The sequence below is a fragment of the Pleurodeles waltl genome, chromosome 4_2 (genome assembly GCF_031143425.1).
Source record: "Pleurodeles waltl isolate 20211129_DDA chromosome 4_2, aPleWal1.hap1.20221129, whole genome shotgun sequence".
Classification (NCBI taxonomy): Eukaryota; Metazoa; Chordata; class Amphibia; order Caudata; family Salamandridae; genus Pleurodeles; species Pleurodeles waltl.
In genome coordinates, this window is record NC_090443.1 from 505850482 (window position 1) to 505871988 (window position 21507).

Genomic DNA, 21507 nt, shown 5'->3' on the forward strand with positions numbered 1-21507 from the left:
CGGGGTGCGGCAAGGCTCTAATGGGAGGGCCTGCATCGATGAGGTGAGCTTGCCATGTGAAGTTCTGCGTTGAGGGTGCGTTGCACACCATCTGGTTCTAAAGAGGCGGAGGGTCTTGTGATGTCCTGCATCGTCATCAAGGGTGCCATCAATGATGGGCTTGAGATGGGAGGGCCTGCATTGGGGATGAGTCATTTGGTTCCAATGAAGCTGCAGGCTCGATGCGAAGTCCTTGCACTGGAAGAATCCTAGCGGCAGAGGCAATGCATTGGTCCTGCTCAGGGTTGCGCCTCACAGCCAAGGAGATGTGTCCGTTCTGCTGGATCCACTGATAGTTTGCCAAAGCACCTTCAGACCCATTTCTAAGGGTGCAGTACTGGGATGGCACCACATGGCAGGTTCGAACTCACACCTGCAGAGTCCAGGTGCTGGCTACAAGAGACTAGCCCTTGGAGTCGTTCTGGTGGCTCTGGGTACAGGTTGCAGGTCCAGTAGTTCTCACCCAGGCAAGAGGGCACCTGGTCAGCACAGCATATTGGCAGTTCTTCAGGTCAGCAGTCTAGAAGAGTAGCAGTCATTTCAGCAAAACAACAGTCCTCCATCCTGGCAGAAGTTTACACAGGTCCAGAAAGGTACTGTAGAGTTGGAGTCTGAAGTCCAATTTTTAAACCTGGTGCCTTCTTTGAAGTGGCAGAAACTTAAGAGGAGTCCCTTTGGACTGCTTCCGTTTCCTGCTTCCCCTGCCCTGCCTCCCGACGAACTACAGGGGGTATGCAATCATTTATGTGAAGGCAAGACATAACCTATTCAGGAGTACGGAAGGCTGTGCCTAATTTCACCCTACCGTGCTTCCAGAAATGGACAATCCAGGCACAACTGTGTTCCTAATGTGTATGGTTGTTTACAAGACCAACAAAGGCCAACTACACCCAGTCATTTGACCCAAAGACTGTCTGCAAGCACTAAATGGCTAGGGCAGGAAAATGCTAGCTTTCTAAAAGTGGCATTTTCAATATTTTAATTGAAAACCCGACTTCACCATAAAAGAGGAATTGTCATTATAATTCCAAACATAGCAAACATGAACTGTGTTCCTGTTCCGAATTGGAAGTTACAACTTATTAAATGGAATAAGGTAACATCAGTGTTATTCTATGGGAGAAGCAGGCCTTGCAGTGGTAAAAAACAAATTTATGAGGACATATAAAACTTAAAATTACATGTCATATCTCATAAACACATTGCACCCTGGTCTGTGGGCCATTTAGTGCCTGCCCCAAAGGCGACTCACATGTACTAAAAAGGCAGGTTTGAGCCTGGAAAAAGGTTTATTTTGCCAGGTCAAAATGTCAGTTTAAAACTGCACACACAGGCTAAAATGGCAAGCCTGACACAGGTTTGCAAGACTACGTAAGTGGGTAGCACAACAAGTGCTACAAACCTACCAGCAGCCTGTAATTTTCAGGCCCTGGGTACATGTAGTATCACTTTACTAGAGTCTTATAAGTAAATTAAATATGCCATTTGGGGAGAAGCCAGTGTTACCATGTTTTAAGGAGTGAGCACATGCACCTTAGCACTAGTTAGCAAAGTCCTAAGGCAAGACGTTTGGGGAGAAGATCAACCTAAAGCACAGGTCTAACAACTGTCAACATTTTTGTCTAAATATTTAGGCTATGATATTTAAACTTATCAATATTCCCTACTTGATATTTAGGACCCACACCACTGATACTGTAGGGGCCTGATATAGAACCAATCAAATAAAGTGATACACTGAAAATACAATATAGGGAGAGAATGGAAGAGCCTAACAGACATCACCTTTTGAGACCATTCTGCAATATTGATCCCCCAAAACTTTGTATATAACTGATCATGCTCTGATAACACTACCATAGGATAGCAGGATCAAAAAGCAGACGTTTTGAGACATTGATTGGGTATTGGATATGTGAAGTTCACAAGTCTAATTAGCTAATGTGTAAAAAGGAATTGAAATGAAGCATCAGTGCTTTGAAGGAGGATTGGGAAGTTTGACTGAATTCTCATATAATATGGTTTCAAAGCAGTGTGCCCCTGTTTTAATTTATTTAAATAAAATTCCTGAAATAAACATAACTTCTTAGATTTCATTTCAACAAGAAAATGCCATGATTTGTGAATTCCAGACTTTTAAGATTTGTACAATATCGTCTGGTACATTGTGAGGTCATGAGCAAGGGAGTAGCCAGATAAATAAATTACCTCCCACTTTGAACTACATAGCTGCTGATGAGTGAGTAGCAAACCATGTGGTCCTGACACTATTAGGAAGTGCCACAGGAATTGTTCCCCAAGGGAAAGTTTCCTTCTTTCCTTCTTCCTTTCATGCTTTCCACTTTTCTTTTCATCTTTCCACTTTTCTTTCATTCCTTACAACCTTCTTTGTCTCTAGCTTTCTTTTTTCCTTCCATCTTTCTCTCCTTATTTAGATTCTTCTTTTTTCCGTTTTGTGCTCTTACTCCTTTTGCCTGTTATTTACCTTTTCTTCAAGATTTTCAATAATTCTCTTTCTCTCTGTAAACATGTTTGGTTCTATTGCAATTCCTTGGACCCCACCACATAACAGTATCAGTGTATCTTCTTTCTTATGATGCGATTTATTAGCTTCTGTCTTGTGACCCGGAAACCACTGTACAATGTAAAGAAAAGCCATAAAAACAATTTTATTTGTTCAGTCACGCCCAAGCTGGTGTAGAAGTGTGTTTTACTACGCCCTTGGCCAAGGGAACATGAGATGAAGACTGGAATCAGCTTTATTACTTCCTGGTTCTTGTGTATACCATTACTTGAGTTCCCATTTGTCACATACAGATGGAATGCTCAGTGTGATAATCAAGTCACAATATTTTATAAGCTTGAAAGAACAGTGGACAACAGGGCGGTTGGGTTAATGGCAGTCATTATTGAAGATGTGGTGCAGCCACTCTTAATGAGGGTTGTTATTTTGTGTTTAAGCAGAGTAACAGAAGACTGAGTATGGGCCAAGTACAGATGTTATGCCTTTATTTCCGTCTCTCATGGCAAAAACACCACAAGGTTTCATGTGGGCCTTATGCTAGACACATATAGGGGCATATCTATGACCGGAGTAGCGCCATAACTGCATAACGCATCATGGTGCATGTGTGGCGCAAGCCTCTAAGTCATTTTTTTAAGCCAAGCAAAACTACTTTGCATGGCTTTGAATGGCTTCAAAAATATGGTGTAAGGCAACACAGCGCAAATAGCTGCATTGTCTTATTCTGTCACAGGGAGGGTTTCATGAGCTTTGTGTGGGTGTTCCCAGCAACTCCCTTGGTTTTTGACGCATTCCCAGATTTACCAACCCTGGTAAACCTGGGGATGTGTCAAATTTCTACACCTCCTCAGGTGGGGCATAATGAGGAGAAATACCTTTATTTCTTCTTGTTCTTTACTTTTTCTATGTGTGTCTATGTTGCAATTCTTCCAATTCAGTTCCAAATGCTAAATTACCATTTTTCAAGAAAGTACTTGTTAAGTGGTTCCCAGTCTTCCAAGCCTACATTGATTGTTCTAAATATTTCTTCCTAATATTTGTGGATTAGGACAACAAGTCTTGATTAGCATAAACTACTTCACATTATCATGGAAAGCTGAAAAATATACCATCAAAACTGTGTGCAAGAACCAGCCTCCGAAATTAAAATTAATATCACAGTTTAGTCGCAGTACTTATGGTGTAATAATGAATGTGGTGACAAACGGAAAATCATTACTAAATATTTTAATTTTGTGATCACCTGTGAAAGGGAACCAATATATAATAAAATTGACATTCACAAACAGGAATCCTTTAAAAAAATCTATGGGCTGTGTCCCACATAACTATTATTTTATATCAGACCTGCAGGGCTTGCACAGGTTACAAATCCAAAAGCACTGAGGCCCATATTTATACTTTTTTTGCGCCGCTTTTGCGTCAAAAAATGACGCAAATGTGGCGCAAAAAAAGTATAAATATGGTCCTGAATCTGAAAATCAACTACAACACGAACAAGCACTGGCAAAGCATTAGGTCAGACAGTGGCGACCAGCCTTTTGACTTTTCGCTTTGTCAATGCTTTTTTTATTTCGTCATGATTTTTGCAAAATGCTGTTGTTTGGCATCCTGCCAGGCCCTAATCTATCTAAAAAACATTTGCAAAAATCCAAAATATTTTTTGGGTTACAAAGAGGACATATTACCACAGTAGTACCTGGCACTTCAGGGAACTATGTGAGTGGAAGTGCTCCTTGTGAAAGGACGAATACCGTCACACACGGTGAATTAAGCTAGTGGCCGAAGTGAGCTAAACCATTGCCCTATGCTGTATGCTTTAGGAGACAGACGACACCTGTGAATGAGACAGTCAGTGACCAATGGCTGAAGAGGGGTAGTTGAAAGCCTCTGTAAGTGCGTACATTATTCATATAATGTTGTTAAAATCAAAAGGCTTGGCTAACACCAGACCAGATACATAATTGTGGAGTAAGTTGCCTGGTTTGAACTTTTCGCTGACGAAATAAACAATGAACTAATTAACATAATGACAAATTAAACCGAGTGTGTGGTTTATAGACTGTTATAATTAAACTTAAGTGCGCACCATAAACACATTTTTGCATTAAACACAGGTCTAGTTTCCATTTTAAAAGTGATTTCTGTTGCGGTGTTTTTTCCATCGTTCCTGTCTTCCGTTAGGGTGTAATTTATTTTATTTAACCCTTTGGGGGCATACAAGGGTAGTCATCGTTCCTCTCATTTAATGTCTACTATTGCAAATGTGTTGTTTGACATGGACTGAAAGTTTCCTTGTTTGTAATTCAGCAGACAGGACCATGGCAAAGACCGTTGCAGTTATTGGAGCTGGGGTCAGTGGACTCGCATCTTTAAAGTGTTGCTTGGATGAGGGGCTGGAGGCCACCTGCTTTGAGAGAGGAGACGATATTGGAGGACTCTGGAAATTCATGGTAAGTGGAGAGCGTCAGGTTCGTATTTTGTTGCCGTAGCACTAGTGCCAGAACCAGGAAGCTGGCTCCCTGTGGTACGGCATTTATCAGGTGCGATAAATTGCACCCATTCTGAGTTTTTGTAAAATAAGCAGAAACATCTTCATGTCACAGTAACTACTGTGCACTTTTCCCCTTTTAAATTCCAGCATGTTTGACCTGCCAAAATTTACCAAAGGGTGAGCCCTCAATCGCACCTGGTAATTACCTGGTACAGTAAATTCAACTCAAAATTCTAACCCACTCATAATCAGGACCTGTGTGTGAAGATCCCACCTCTTATTGGATGACTGATTTGTGCTGTGTACAGGTCACAGTTTTATGTCACTATCAGGAGGCTGAGAGATACTTGGGGAGAGTTCTTGAGTGTCCGATTTGGTGGCAGTGTTGCACATTGCTTTGAAAAAGGTGGAAAAATATTTAGCACTCACTTTCAACTCAAGGATGGATTGATGAACTGCCATGTAGCCACTATGCATTATACACATGTGGTTGGCTGGGGTGATAAATGGATGTGCTGCATCTGCGGCTGGTGAGAAAATACACCAGCACACCCAGGTGTGTTTTCATCAGAGGCACCACCTGAGAGGGGTATAGGGGAATCCTGGGATACAAGAAAGATAGACATTTTGGGCTTTGTTGCGACCTTGACAGAAGGGTGTCTTCCATCACAAATGTGACGGATATCCCGTCTGCCGTATTATGATTTCCTTAGAATATAATAGGATCATAATATGGCAGACAGGATATCCGTCACCTTTGTGATGGAGGAAACCCCTATGTCTAGGTAAAAGGCCCTTTGTCTATTGTGGACCTCCCACTGATCCATCACTGCTTTAATGGATTGTGGTTGTCTCGAACAGGGGTGGCACAACAATGCAACAGATGCCAACAGATGGAAGACCTGTGAGAGCTACCACGTGGGGCTAGCAACCTTGTGGGTGACTAGGGGCATCTTGGAATTTTCTTTCCTTTGTCTAAGATTGGTGCCTCCTCGATCAGAAGAAAGCAACAGGACAAACTAGGTATTCAACCCCAAGTCAAAGAGCATTTGCAACTGTCGCATGTGTCTTGTGTCACTTTTTTACCTGACTATGCAGATTGAGAATAATGCCCTTCATTGTGGAACTCGTTCCCCATTGGAGTGACTGGGTTTAACAAAGGTTGGCCAGTAGGAGAAATGTCATTTTAGTTCAATGATTGTGTGCCATGGAAGAGAACATAATCCAGTCAGTGCCCAACCCAATTACTAAGAGATAAACGTCTTATGCAACTTTAAATGATCACCTACTCTAATCCAGTAGCTATCCAAGTGAAAGGCAGTTTGTGGGTGGATTCAACTGGAGCGAAGAAACATGAAAGTCAAAGGCAAGGCAATGTGCACACCTGCCAAAAACAACACAACAACAAATACTGGCGATCCACGGGCGCGCTCCGGGTGCCGGACCTCCGATCCTGCACAAAGCGCCATAAACGGGCGCAGGATCAGTGGCCGGGCTGGCAGATGCAGAAAGGCCGTATCTACCTAGCTGCAGCGTTAAGCCCCTAAAAAGAAGGTGATCCTACCAGGAGGAAAACAAAGAAACAACCGGAAATGGGCAAATCAAGAAGGAAAGACGGCACTGTGGAGGAGAGCAACCCCCACAAAGAAGGAAGAATCGAGGAACCTGACAAAGAGACCACCCTGGACACACTGCTGCAGGCAATCCAGGCATCCAGAGAGGCACTGGAGCTAAAAATAGATTCACTATCGGTGGACTTGACACTGCTCAGGGATGACCATAGACGACTCACGGACAGGGTAGTTGCCAACGAAAAAACGCTAGATCACCTCACCCCTGAAAGTACGAAGATCTCTAAAACGGTAACTGAATTGGCAGCACGGATCAAAATGCTCGAAACACGTGCAGAAGACTCCGAAAACAGAGCACGGAGGAGTAACCTTCTCCTGGTAGGCATACCAGAGAAGACTGAACTCGAAGCCCCAGACATGGAAACCTACCTGGAACGATGGATACGCTCAGAAATAGCTCCGGAGGGCTTATTACAGTACTTTGCAATAGAAAGAGCCTGCCGTGTGCCGGCCAGACCTCCTCCGGGAGCCAACCCGCACCCGATCATAGCAAAACTACTACACTTTAAGGACGGAGATTTTATACTAGCCCAAGCAAGGAAAAAAGGGGAGATCGGGATAGGGGATCGGAGGGTCATGATCTTCCCGGACTTCACCAGAGATACTCAAAAGCAAACAGCCACCTTCACAGAGATCAAAAGGCGACTCAGAACAAGATCAATACGCTACGCTATGCTGTTCATGGGCAAACTAAAAATTATCACCAACAATGACACCCTGTTCTTTACCTCTCGGCAGCAGGCACAGGAATGGCTAGACACCCTGGGGACATCTGGGCAGGGCAACAGGGGACGGTCCGCACACCCCCTAAAAGAAACTCGCCACAAGAAAGAGAGACCTCTTCTGGGCTCTGCCCTACCGCGCGATCAAGCGCTACAAGAAAGAGAAGACGCAGTGAGAACTGCGGCGGCCCTGAGTAGAGAAGGTTCTATGCTTACGCGCTCACCCGACCCTCAATCAGACCGAGAGTCGATATCAGACAATGTCTCCCATTCATCACTAGAAGCAGCAGAAAACGTACCGCAAGTCACCCCAGGAACATCCGACGAGATCATCTGAAAAGAAGAGGATGCTATCACAGATCCCCCGAAATTCACCCAAGGGGAAAACTCATCGGACAAAGCAGTCCAAGAAACATCACCGTACCAGGGGACTTTGCAATGAGATTATGGGGAGCTATCACACAAGGAACATTATTACACAGGCGACCCGACCCTGCAGGCGGCCTCCATCTTGAACAGCAAGTATTTGTGGGGTCTGGGGTCTGGGGTACAATCAAATAATTCAAAACGCATGGGGGCCAGGGATCAGTTATCCGATCCTAGCCGCGCTCCTCACATATTATATATAATGTTTCTCAAGTTTAGGGAAGTTTGGACGGGGATAGTTGGGAATCCGGTCCTGGGGAGAGGAAAGTTAGACATAATAAGAAATGTTTGGTTAATAGTTAATTTAATAAAAGTAGCTGACCCTGCTCCGGTCTGCGCCATCCAATTCCTAACCCCCTTGCTGTCACACCCCCCACAATGGTTACTAGGTAAGATCTGTAACCCCCATACCACTTATATCCACACTTCATGGACAGATAGTCAAACTACAAGTTCCTCACGTGGAACGTTAGAGGACTGAACAGCATACAGAAGCGATACAAGGTTTACAGTCAACTTAAGAGGCGGGGCATACACATAGCCATACTACAGGAAACACACCTCATTGATAAGGAGGTCTCCGTGCTAACGAAACGATGGAGAGGACAAGTATATGCAACTGAGTACGCAGCCTATGCAAGGGGGGTACTTCAATGGATACGCCCTGGTGTCCCATTTCAGAAAGTGAACACAGTCATTGACAAAGAGGGACGCTATATGCTAGTGGCTGGACGCTTGGGAGGAAGAGATATCACAATAGGGGGCATATATGCGCCCAACCACGACCAAATCACATTCCTAAATAAACTCTCGAACAGGTGGGGATCACAGCTAACTCAGGCCATAATTATAGGAGGAGACTTCAACTGTATTGTAAACACTGAGATGGATAGGTCACACCTGCCACTATCTCACTCTCCTGTACTTAAGACGGCCAATGGCTTTGCGAGATGGCAGAGGGATTGGGGCCTATTAGACTCCTGGAGACACCTGCACCCCCTAGAAAGGGACTATTCCTTTTACTCACATTTGCATGACCTACATGTCCCGTTGGATACCTTCTTGGCATCCCCTGAGGTGAACAGCACAACACAGGCGGCAGAATATTTGTGCCGTACCATCTCTGACCACAACCCATTATTACTCACTCTAGATTGGAGGCTCAGGGCCGACACATTAGAACACAATGTCTTCTGCCAAAACATAAGGGACGCAATAAAAGAGTATTTCGAACACAACCAAGATACTGCATCTACCCGAGCCCAAGAATGGGAAGCATTCAAAGTGACCCTAAGGGGTCTCTGCATGACTGGGGTAATAGGGGTCATGAAATTACCGGAGGGAGAGATTGACAAGAACAAACTAGAATTGAGAACCTTAGAGCAAAATAGACCTGACAATCCAGAACTTGCCCCGAGTATTTCTGAGATTAAGAATAGGATAGCTTTAGCTATGGAACAACTTAGAGGCTTTGACTACAGGAAATATACCTCTAGACCACACGCACAAGGTGACAAAGCGGGGGCTCTATTAACTTGGCTAGCGGCCCCACCATGGCAACACTCACTGATAACGGAGTTAGTGAACCAGACGGGCACTAGATATTTTGGCCAAGGAGAGATCAACACATGTTTCACAGAATACTACTCAAACCTGTACGCCCCCCCAAGAACCCCTTTAAGACCTTAACAATTGCACGACCTTACACACATCCAGCTCCCCACACTAAGCAGAGAGGACCAGCTAATGCTGGGGGAGCTGGTATCACCTCGGAAAATAAGGGTGAGGGTGGAGGCAATGGCAAGAGGGAAGGTACCCGGGGCAGACGGACTCCCGGCGGAATTTTACAAAGTATATGCTGATCTTCTAGCACCCAAACTGAGCGTCCTCTACGAGGAAGCGCTTGAAACCGGGGTTTTGCCCCGTCCACAAACTAAGCCTTCGTTGTCCCCCTGCCCAAACCAGGGCGCCCACTTACAGACGCTCGCTCATACCATTCACAATCTATGCTCAACATTGACTCCAAAATCTTGAGCAGCGCCCTGGCCGCTAGGCTGCTGCCCCATAAGGAACACCTGATACACAATGATCAAACAGGCTTTATACCAAACCGTAATACAGCCACAAATATCAGGAGACTCATTAACATAATACACTCCAAATCCCCCACCATTAACACAGCAGCAGTCCTAGTGGTAGATATCGAAAAGGCATTTGACAGCCTTAGATGGGACTACTTAGAAGTAATGATGAAGAAGATGGGACTCGGACAGGGATTTATTAAATGGGTGAAACTATTATGTTCAACCCCCACAGCACGTGTCCGTACGGGCAAAATAATATCCCAGGCATACAGGATAGGAAGAGGTACAAGACAAAGCTGCTCGCTGTCGCCCCTACTCTTTGCTATTGCGATGGAGCCACTCGCACACATGGCTAGATCAGGAACATATTATGAGGGACTTGTGATAGGCAAACAGACACACGAGATAGCGATCTATGCAGACGACATGCTGATATTTCTTGGCGATTCCAACACCGATCTACAGGGAGCAATTACACTACTGGAGCTTTCCGGCAATATTTCGGGTCTCTGTATTAATTGGCAGAAATCCCTCCTATGTCCACTACAACAGGGAATACCCCAGATGACCAACGGACGGGGGCTAAACTGGTCCCAAACCACGTTTCGGTACCTAGGCGTCCATATATACCATTACATGGGAGACCTATTAGAAGGAAATGTTAACAGAGCGATCCGGAAGCTGAAAACGGACGTTCAATTCTGTAAAACACTACCCTTGTCGGTGACAGGCAGAGTAGCCCTGGTGAAAATGGTGACCCTACCAAGACTATTATACAGCTTTTCCACGCTACCTATAATAATCCCTCGATCAATCTTTAAAGAGATTGACGCAATTATTACTAACGTCATATGGGGAGCGAGTCGCCACAGACTAGCCCTACACAAACTCCAATGGCCGACGATAGAAGGGGGTTTGGCAGCCCCAGACATAGAACTGTACTACCTGGCGGGGCAACTTCAGTGGTTAGCTAGGATGTGGCACTCCATTTTTTCCATAGAGGCAGACACGTGTTCCAGAGAGCCCCTGGCCACAGGTATTATGGGAATACTCCTAACACCAAGAAGGGGGGCGTAGGACAGAACCCCTAGAACTACAAGTATGGAGCCATTGCTGGAATCGAAGCTTACAGCGCACGCAAACTACACACCCATACTCTCCAAATCTACCCCTAGCCAGTCTAACTACACTACCAGGGGGGAGCAACATCGTGAGAATCACAAAACTTGAGAGAGTGGGCATTAGTACTGTGGGTGACCTCTTTAGGGATGGAGAACTGTTAACATATGAAGACCTGATGACCCCACACGGAATCCCTGCCGGAATGTTCCTCACTCACAGAGCAATCATAACCCTAATACAAAAACATTGGAGGCAAGGGCCTAGAGAACCCACCACACATGCCAGATGTCACAGCATATGCACAATAGGTGGGGACAAGAAAGTGGTATCAACGCTTTATAAATCACTACAAAAGGACACATTACATTCCCTGGTTAGGTTAAAGACCCAATGGCAGGAGGACATCCAGGAAGACATAGACGACATGCTATGGGGAAAAATCGTAACACATACATATAGAGTCTCCCGAAATGCCCGACTCAAACTGATCAATCTATACATACTCCACAGAGCATATCTAAGCCCCGCAAGGATAGCCTCTATCTACCCCGGTGCAAACAGTCTCTGTCCCCGTTGCGCAGCACCAGAAGCTGGCCTATTCCACATGCTATGGACTTGCAGCACAGTGAAACACTATTGGGAGGAAATATTGAATACCCTCATAACATTATCAAACAGAAGACTCCCGCCTACTCCAACAGCAATAATACTAGGGGGTTTCTCTAGACCACATAAGAAAAAAACAGTGAACAAGTTCATAGATCTAGCGCTGATACTGGCCAAACGAGAGATTACAATGCACTGGAAAGACCCTAAGGGCCCACAGATTCTAAGATGGAAAGAGGCAATGATTAAAGGGGCTGGAGCTGAAGGAGAGACATTGCACCAGGAAGTGGCAAGAGGGGACGGGAAACCCAGAGGGTGCTCAGGGATGGGATGATTTGCTCGATCGCCTGAAAAACCCACGTGACGATACTGAGGACAGAAGTTCATCATCGGGCACAGACTCTGTGGAAGACTAAACACAGAAACGCAAACACACACTGATCACACCAACCTAACCAAGCTGGAAATAAGGGGGGAAGCGACCAAGGGGTTGCGTAACAACATCAAGGAAAAGGCATTGCAGGGGGAAAAACTAATTAACAAGACTGGAGCGGGGACAAAGGGAAGTTCAGGGGAGGGGGGAAAATCGGGACAAGTTGTAAACGTTTCTTCTGCTTGCAAGAAAACCAATAAAAAAATAAAATAAATACTGGCTATTTCTGTGGGTCTGAATTGTGACTGAAAGTGCCTCTTCAGTCACTGATGAGTTTAGGCACTCCGTAAGTCATCACGTGTGCACTCTGTCTATCGTTCTTGTGCTCATACATCCATTCATCCACCCACTTACTTATTCTCGCATATAACCATTTACCCATCTGCAATAAAACAGAGACTAGCTCCCACATGCATATGGAAGATAAATCAAAAGAATAACTGTAGAAAAGGCAAAACATGCACCCCCCCTTTTGAACTGGGCAGACATATGTTTTCAATACAAAAATAAAATTAAACATAGTAGTGGGTGGCTATCTTTCAGTGGTGTTGTACATAGTGCATCACTTTTTTTTAGAGTTCCAATGTAACTGACACATTGAGAAGCATCATACTGGCCATCTTGTAGTGATAAAAACAATGATACACTATACTATTCAAAGGTAGCCACTTAGTAAGCATCTCACTGGACAACTATGGTTGAATGCTAATGTGGATAGTGCAGCCTTGTTGTACAAAACCAAGGTGGCCAACATAACTATTCTACACATGGTGGCCATCTTAGAATGGTAAACATTGATATACCATAGACAGTACCATTGCAAGATGGCTGCTCAGTTTAGAAGGAGTGACCAGACAGGATCCAGCACACTGTACATTAAATGAAAGCCAAGCAAGCTGCCTAGTAGGTCTGTCTGTGCAGCTATAGCAAGCTCACAAACAGGAGAATGAAAGAATTGAACGGTGACCTGAACGGAGAATTGAACGCAAGAGTAGCAGACAAACAGACTGGCCACCAGCCCCGAAAATTGAGCATCCTCATTTATAGGCAGATGTACATGTGATCAGGCCAAAGGTTGTTACTCACAGGGCAGTGGAACCAGTGGGAGAAACAGGCTAACTGATTGCCACATGAAGTATGCTGTCCTGTGCAGAAGCAGAATGAGAATGACACTTGAACAGGCCGAACAGCACTGGCCTAAAGACCTTCTTTGTACGTATATGGAGTGTTTTTTAGTTTTTGTTTTTAGAGGATTGCCGGAACCTACCTCACCTAAGAAGGTCTATCAAGGATTATCACAGTCCTAACCTTCCAATTAACTAGTCACGCCTATTGCCTTCATTATTGGCTTGCCACAATAACAAATGAAGGCCTTCTGTAGTGCACATAATATGGCAACCATCCAGAGCAGTTATAAAACTACAAATAAATACAAAATTACAGTTGGCAAAACAATAGACATATCCTTGTGAAAAATGTCTAAGAGATTATTACAATGCGGATCTTTAAATCCCAGTGTTTGTCAGAGTTGAAACAACACCAAAACCCTTGCCTACTAAGGTAATCTGTTAGATTCCATGTGACACAATATCTGTTTTACAGCTTTTAACACAGTGTAATGTTAACCTTTCATGATAAACATATCAGACCTATGGAACCAGACATACATTTTCCCAAAACACCAATTCGGCTTACAGCTTTTATCATTTGCTTGTCACCATCACCAACTCGATGCTAATTAATTCTGCCTAAGCTTTTCCAAAAGGAAACCCTCAGGGATAGGTTTGTCAGAGAGGTGAACAAAAAAGTAAAACCAAAACCCTGTCCTACTACAGTGATCTTCGAGATTCCATGCAATGCAATACCTTTCTATAGGCTTTAACACAGTGTAATAACAAGCTCCTCCTCAAATACTATTGACTACAACATACTATTTTCTCTTTAAATAGGTCATGCCTATTATGATTGTTGTACCATTTTGACAATAAGATTAGACCAAAGGCATCTGACACAATGCTTTTTTAATGAACCAATGAAAGCTACAATCTTTATCCCTGCTTGTCTCCATTAACAACTCATGCCAACTGCATTGTGCATAAACGTTTCCACAAGGCAACTAAATTAAAAATATGTACACAATTACATTCGCCAAAACAATATAAAAATCTTCCTAAAACAGCATAACAAGAACTTTCAAAGTGCAGTCTGTTCCATCCCTAGTGTTTGTCATGGGGTAAGCACACCAAAAACTGTACCTACTATGGTAATCTGTGAGAGTTCCTGTAATAAATTACCTGCCTACAAGCTTTAACACAGTGTAATGAGACTCCATCATTAAACACCTATTATCTTCTGCATATGCTTTTCACAATAAATAAGTCAGGACTTTCTAGTAATTTTCGATAATAAAAGGTAAGGCCTATAATAATGAAAGCAGCTAGTCCCCAAAAACTAACTAACTCAGTCTTGCTCTACTGAGCTTAAGCTTTCCTCAAAAGGCAAAAAGTGCAACACAGGCATTCTTTTTCAGCTGTCGCACAGATCTTCTGTCCATTCTGTATTCAAGGAAATCAGTACTCTGGGGAATCAACATTTGGGCACATAAAGCTCTTGTCTCATTAGTCCTAAGGTTGCAAATATGTTCAGTAGTACATTTGACAAAACAATGTACACCCTTCCTAAAATGACATATTAAGTATTCTCAAAAGTATAATTATACCCCTACAGATTGTCACAGTGGGTAATCAACACCAAAACTGTTGCCTACTACAGTAGCATGTGAGATTCCCTGTAACAAACTACCTGCCTGCAAGGTTTGACGTGGTTCAGGGCCAATCCACTCCTAAATGATACTTGGATTTTACACATGCTTTTCAAAATAAATAAGTGAGACCTACTGCCTTTGTCAGATCATTTCATAATAAACAGATTAGGCCTATAGACTCGATCAATGGCTTGTCACTATAGCCATCTTATTCCTCCTCTGCTGAGCATAAGCTTTCACACAAGGCAAAAAACTGCTATACGAGAACTCTTTTACATCTGAAGGACGCAACTTCTTTCCAATCAAACAAAATCTGCCATCTTTGCAACAAACATTTGGATGGAGCACAGTCCCTCTTTCTGTTGTATTCTTGAATAATCTGTTTTCTGTTTCATAAATAAGGCTCCCAGACTTAAAAACTAGAATAAAACAAATCTCCTGCTTCACTAGGGAAAGAATCAGACTTAATGCCTCTAGGCAGAAAATGATCCACTGAAGGAACTCTTGGTTTATCTTATACAGGGTGGCTAACATCCCCTTGCACTGTTCACAAGTACCACTGTCTTGCCATTCATCGACTCTAACTAGAGTGCAAGGGCACCACCTTTTTTACATGCATCTTGTATGAGTGACCATTCAACACACTGGCAACACTCTTCTGAAAGCACTAGGATACCTACCTTGGTGATATGTACGCTCTGCAAATATACATAGCATAACACTCTGAGGTTCCAACCACCTCTTTCTGTGGAGGGTAATTTAGTGTTACCTACTTTTTGAAAGAGACCCATTCAAATGTTTAATATTCTGATGGTGCCTATGTTTATAAAAAACATATATAACACAATTTATTGTTTCTTGGTAATTTAGGTTAGCATCAGTTGCATTTTTGCCCGCAGTCGCCTATCTGAGGGATACCACAACAATTCTGTTACAAGTGCTCTGACATCTATTGTGAGATGTCATATGTGTTTGTGATTTGAGGTATGTCCAAGAAAATGGCGGGAAAGAATGGAAGGTGCCCGACAAACGTTATTGTTCCACCTGCCATCTTACAAAAGTGGATTCCCTTAAATGGCATATAAATCAACAACTAATCAGCAACTAAATAACCATTCCTTTTACCATGAAGTTCTACAAAAAGGAAGGAAAGGGAATGACTGAAAGAGATGTTTTGTATTGTAGTGTTCGCGTGTCCGACCTTAATAAGTAAACTTACAAGGGAGCGCAAATAGGTTGATGAGCCTTTTGACTCGCAATTAAGATGTTCCCACCATATCTCCAGTACATGCAAATCAATAATCAATAACCAATCAATAACACTAATAGTCAATAATATTAGTAATCAATTGGAGTCAGTAATTGTCACACCCCATGACTTTTCAGTCATGAATAACCACACTTTTTAGTAAACGTTTGAATATTTATTTCCCTATGTTACAATGCTGATATCACGTATGATAATCTCAATATCAAATGATAACATACAAAACATCATTTGTCCAAAGCAATAAAAGAAACACAATCTAAAACAAAACTTGAGCTACTTCACATTCTAAAGTTACGGTGCAATAGTAATAACAAGAACAATTTCTCAAACAATATACATACATTTAGATTCAGCAAAGAAAAACATTGGCTGTTTCTCCCTATAGCAAATTCTCATTAGTGAGAATCCTTATCTAACATCAGATTAGCATTGGCATGTTGGACTTCACGCAAAACAATTTAGTCAACACAAATGTGGAAAACATTTAACCATGGCTCTATCAAAATAGTACAGTTGGTACCTAGAAAGAAAAAGAAACATGCATTTCAAATCACATTAGTAAAAGTGAATCGACAAGCTAAGTGCATTACCTACGAGTGTGCTGCATGTTGTTTTTCTGTTTGTTTCAAGCTAAGATAGTCTTCGTCATCAGGACATCAGTTCAGTAGGCAAGGCATCAGGATTCAGCATCAAAGGGTAGAAAACGCAAAGTCTTTAAGCATTAAAGTTATGCACATCTCTTGTCAAGACGCTCAAGAAAGTAATGGCCTTTCAGCAAGAAAAAAAATGGGCAAATGCCCATCAGTGCAGTCCGGCTAAGTTAGATTTCCTAAAACTGCTTCCCAAGTCCCTATTGGTCAAGGGATCACATGTCCCTATTGGTCAAGGGATCACATGTTCACACTTTGTCCAATAAAACTAAAACATCAAATCTATAATTTCTACTAGAACACGGTTCACATGTCGCTGATTGGCTTCTCATGTAATGTCCTCATCATCCTGCTCATCAGGTAACTATATTGTTGCAGCTTATGCTCCAGTCAGTGTCTCTATTGTTCTTCTCCTGAGAAAGTCAGTCTTACACACATTACACTTAGAATTATACAATTAGCAAGAACAGCATCCTCTAGCAAGTGGTTCTCATGAGAAAAACTTTTAGCTACTAGCACATTTAGTCAGCACAGCGGAAAATCACAATTTAATTCTCTAAGCAGACATTTTATTAATCGGTTTAGAAATACAGCTTGACATTAGGCCACGCAACTAGGTCAAGACCTCCGCTAAGTTAAGGCCTACAATTAATAAACTAATACATAATGCATAACCCTTAATATGATGTAATACTACATAAATCAAACACAAGCTCCATATTTCATATTAATAAGCCATTAATAGGTATACGTCGTGAACATTGTCGACCACTCACGTGGACACATTTTCAAATGTGCGTATTATTTTTCTCTAGGTTAATACATTGTCTATGCAAATCCATTACTCAGAATTCATTAATACTTACTAATAATTTTATTAAAACACCTGCTCTATCAGTAGCATATTTGCCAAAATTGTCTGGCAAAAGGAGATAAGATTTTTCAGGGTGCTAATTAGCATACCAATGCTAATGCAGGAAATTATGTCAAAAGACTACCTAAAGAAGAGTAAATTACTGAGGGCCTGATTTAGATCTTGGTGGAGGGGAATGCTCCGTCACAAACATGACGGGTATCCCATCTGCCATATTATGATCCCATTATATCCTATGGAGATCGTAATACAGCGTATGGGATATCTGTCACGTTTGTGAAAGAGTATTCCATCCGCTGAGATCTAAATCAGGCCCTACGTGCCAGATGTATATACAGACTGGTCGCATAAATTGGTTGCAAATTCCACACGGGCTTTTTGCGACCTGCCGTTACATTTGCAATGCCTCCTGTTTACTAATAAGCCATGTCACAAAATACCAAGTAACAGGAGGTTGCATAATGGCCTGTGTAATGAATATTAATTTATCATATCAATTTCTAAATCGCATTAACCTTGGAGTATAACGGCCCAGTGCAAAAAGTGTGGCGGCGCAGTGCAGAATTGGTGAAACTAAGGTGCTATACAATTATTAAAATGACATGAAACAAAAAGTAATAAGAAGAATCGGGAAATATAATACTCTTTCAACAACTGAAAAATATTTCTAAGTATATATAATGGATATTCAAATGCATAATGCAGTTCATATCAAGGTAGTAAATGGAAGTTTCAGCCTCTGCCATTTAATTGACCGGGCTGTCATCAGGACAAATTGTCAAACGACACTTAGGGGAAAGCAACCTAAGAAATTCTGCTAAAGCCCACGATAGTCTATATGGAGAATAACACATCTCAGCGAGAGGCACCAATGAAATCTGAACAGTGTAAGAAAGCGAAATTTGCCGATATGAAAAAACGGACGAAATAGGAAAGATAGTTTAGATTAGCCAAAAAAGCTCCCAGAACATCATGTGTTTCTTACTCCAACACAAGGTCAATGAAGGACCTACTTCAGTGCCTAGGAGACACAGGACGAAATGTACCCCAAACATGGTGAGCAAGTATTTTGGCACATCGTACCCAAAGCCAAAGTAAGGGAACAACTGCCCAGTGGCAGTATAGCCAGCCAAGAGGACCGCTATTCAAAGGAATGTCAACACGGTTGTTTCAAACAGGAGTGGAAAACCTCGTCCACACACCAACATGGACCAAGTCATTTGGTTCATGTAGATGTGTGGGCTAGTTTTTCTGCTCCCAAACTCGGATTGCATCACAGAGTATGCAGCCCCTTCCAATGCAGCCTCTCTGCCTCTACCTCCTGTTTGGGTTACCTTTCCTTTCTTCCCCTTCAGTCCCTCTAGCGAACTAGTTGATTGATGTCTTGCAATTACCCTGGTTCTTAGGGTTATTGGGTTGACCCTGTAGATTACTACTCACTGACTTGGGCACCATGTTGGAAGATCTAACCCTTTGGACTGCAAGGGCGCATTTTGTGCTAAGAAACTAGCACTAAGTGATGCAAATCGGGGAAAAATCCTCCCCTGAGTGCACCTTTAGTGAGCACGAAGACCTGCTCACACTCGCTACTCATGATCTGTTGCATTTAGTGCTTTTTTTCTTAGAGCCAAATGCATCCTTGCGTCCGTTTTAAACGCAAGGGGGCATTTTGCCCTAAGAATCTAGCGCTAAATGATGGGGGTCAATTGGGGGAAAATCCTACCCTGAAAGCACATTTAATGAGCATGAGCAGCTGCTCACGCACGCTACTCATATTCTATTGCATTTAGCGCTATTACTTAGCACAAAATACATCCTCATGTCAATTTTGGACACAATGGGGCATTTTTACACTACAAAATGTGATACGTGCATAAATGCTCTACTTGCGTAATTTCACATAATCTTGCCAAAATTCTGGGGTAGTTTTGCATGATTATGCCCCACTCCTAATTATTTATACTACCATTCCCCCCAAGATTTGTACAATTATTGTTTCCCTGGATTATTTTTGTGGTGAAAAGGCTTGCAAAATATAACGCTGCCACCATTTTTTTAAGTAGCAAGGGGAAACCCCATTGTGGATAAAATGGTAAAGAAGTCTCTCTTAATTATGCAACTGTCTTTGGTATGAGTTTCGGGGTAGTCTCTGTTTCTCCATTATTTAGGGATAGAGAGACAAGAAGTGGTGGAACATTTTCTCCAGCAGAGTCAAGAGAAGGGAAGAGTGTTATGTAACTTTGAGATCTGCCTAAAACAGTTGGACATTTATTTTCTGCCAAAGAAAAGCACCATTTTGGAAAATACCATTTTGAGACACGAATACAAAGAGAGAGTGAGACTGTAGAGCAATATGTACCTCCCTTGTCTTTCTACATTCCAACATCGATTACAATAAGTGAGGAATTCTGGATGAAGGAGAAGCCTCCGTTAAGTGAGGTTCTCATAACGACAAAGGGGATTGAGCACATGATTGAGTGGGTTGATATGTTAAAGAAAGAGAATGGAGAGAAGGTGCAGTAAACACTTGTGGAAAAGAAAGGGGAGACTTTGACAGGTAGTGACCACAGGTTTCAAGGAAAGCGTTAATGTTGCGGGATGTCAGGGCACATTGCTGCAAATAAAGAGTGTCCAACATTGAAATCAACTTGTAATATGTGAGAAAGAAAAGGCCTTTAAAAAATATGCTGCAGGAGTGGTGTCTTCGTGAGGAACACAAGAGGTATGAGGAAGATATGTGATAGTGTGATTTTGCATTCTAGATAGAAAGGTGAGATTAGTCCAGTGAACGAAGTGTGGATGGAAAGGAAGAACTTAGGGCTTATATATGATTTAACAATTATATTAGCAGAACTGTTCATGAGATTCCTCGAAGGAAAAGATACACTAAGGAAGATGGTTATTGGGGACAACCAATAAAGAAAAGTGTTTTTCAGGGCAGTGATTCAGTACAAGGGAAAGTTAATTGAAGGAAATGTATACATATCTGTTAAGGGAGATAACATTTTGAGTTTGCCAGCGTTTGCGTCTTGGGTTTGTCCGGAATTAAGGGTCTATTCAGAGCCCAGTGTGGAACAACATGTATAAATGAGGCAAGTTACGAGTGCTGGTGAGTTTGAAAAAGCATTTTCAGAGATGTTCAAATTTGAGTTAGGTTGCTTAAAATGTGTGCATAGAATGTGCATAGCATCAGACTGAAAAGAAAAGCCCTACCTAAGGTGGCATAGGTAATGAAACTTCTATTGAGCATGTACGAATCAATCAAGAGAAATGGGGGAAACTGTATTTCGAACCCTTAGAGGTGATTGAATGGCTAGCTTAAGCACTGGTGCTAAGTAAGGCTATTGGGGACATAAGGTCATGTGTAAATTTGAGGGCATTAAATAAGTCCGTTGAGGTGAATATGTACCCCTTTCAAATATATTGGAAATTATGGTTACTGTGGCAGGAACACGTATTTTCACAACTCTATATTTGTCATCAGCGTACCATCAGTTCTGATTGCATGAAGATTCACAAGAGTTAATGCCTTTCATTACTACCATGGAGTGTTTAAGTTTAAAACAATACCATCTTGTTAGACCTGAAAGCCTTAGGGTAGTCACCCCTAACTTTTTGCCTGCCTCCCTCCACTTTTTGGACACTGTTTTTGCTGGTTTATAGATTCTGCGCACTTTACCCCTGCTAACCAGGGCTAAAGTGCATATGCTCTCTCCCCTAAAACATGGTAACCTGGAATCATACCTGATTGGACTATTTAATTTACTTATAAGTCCCTGATAATGTGCACTACCTGTGCCTAGGGCCTGTAGATTAAATGCTACTAGTGGACCTGCAGCACTGGTTGTGCCACCCACTTAAGTAGCTA

At 42.4% G+C, this 21507-nt stretch overlaps 1 protein-coding gene across 8 annotated transcripts in view; it reads left to right on the forward strand.

Annotated features, from left to right (window-relative positions):
- LOC138293019 (dimethylaniline monooxygenase [N-oxide-forming] 2-like) overlaps nucleotides 1-21507 on the forward strand; it is a 284486-nt gene that overhangs the window by 90607 nt on the left and 172372 nt on the right. For 5 of the 8 annotated variants that reach the window (XM_069231987.1, XM_069231991.1, XM_069231985.1 and 2 more), the window contains exon 2: nucleotides 4874-5016. In XM_069231987.1, the coding sequence (XP_069088088.1) occupies nucleotides 4885-5016 (132 nt within the window). In that variant the 5' untranslated portion in view covers nucleotides 4874-4884. The remainder of the gene's footprint in view (nucleotides 1-4873; nucleotides 5017-21507) is intronic. The other 3 variants (XM_069231990.1, XM_069231989.1, XM_069231988.1) reach the window with 2 other exon arrangements.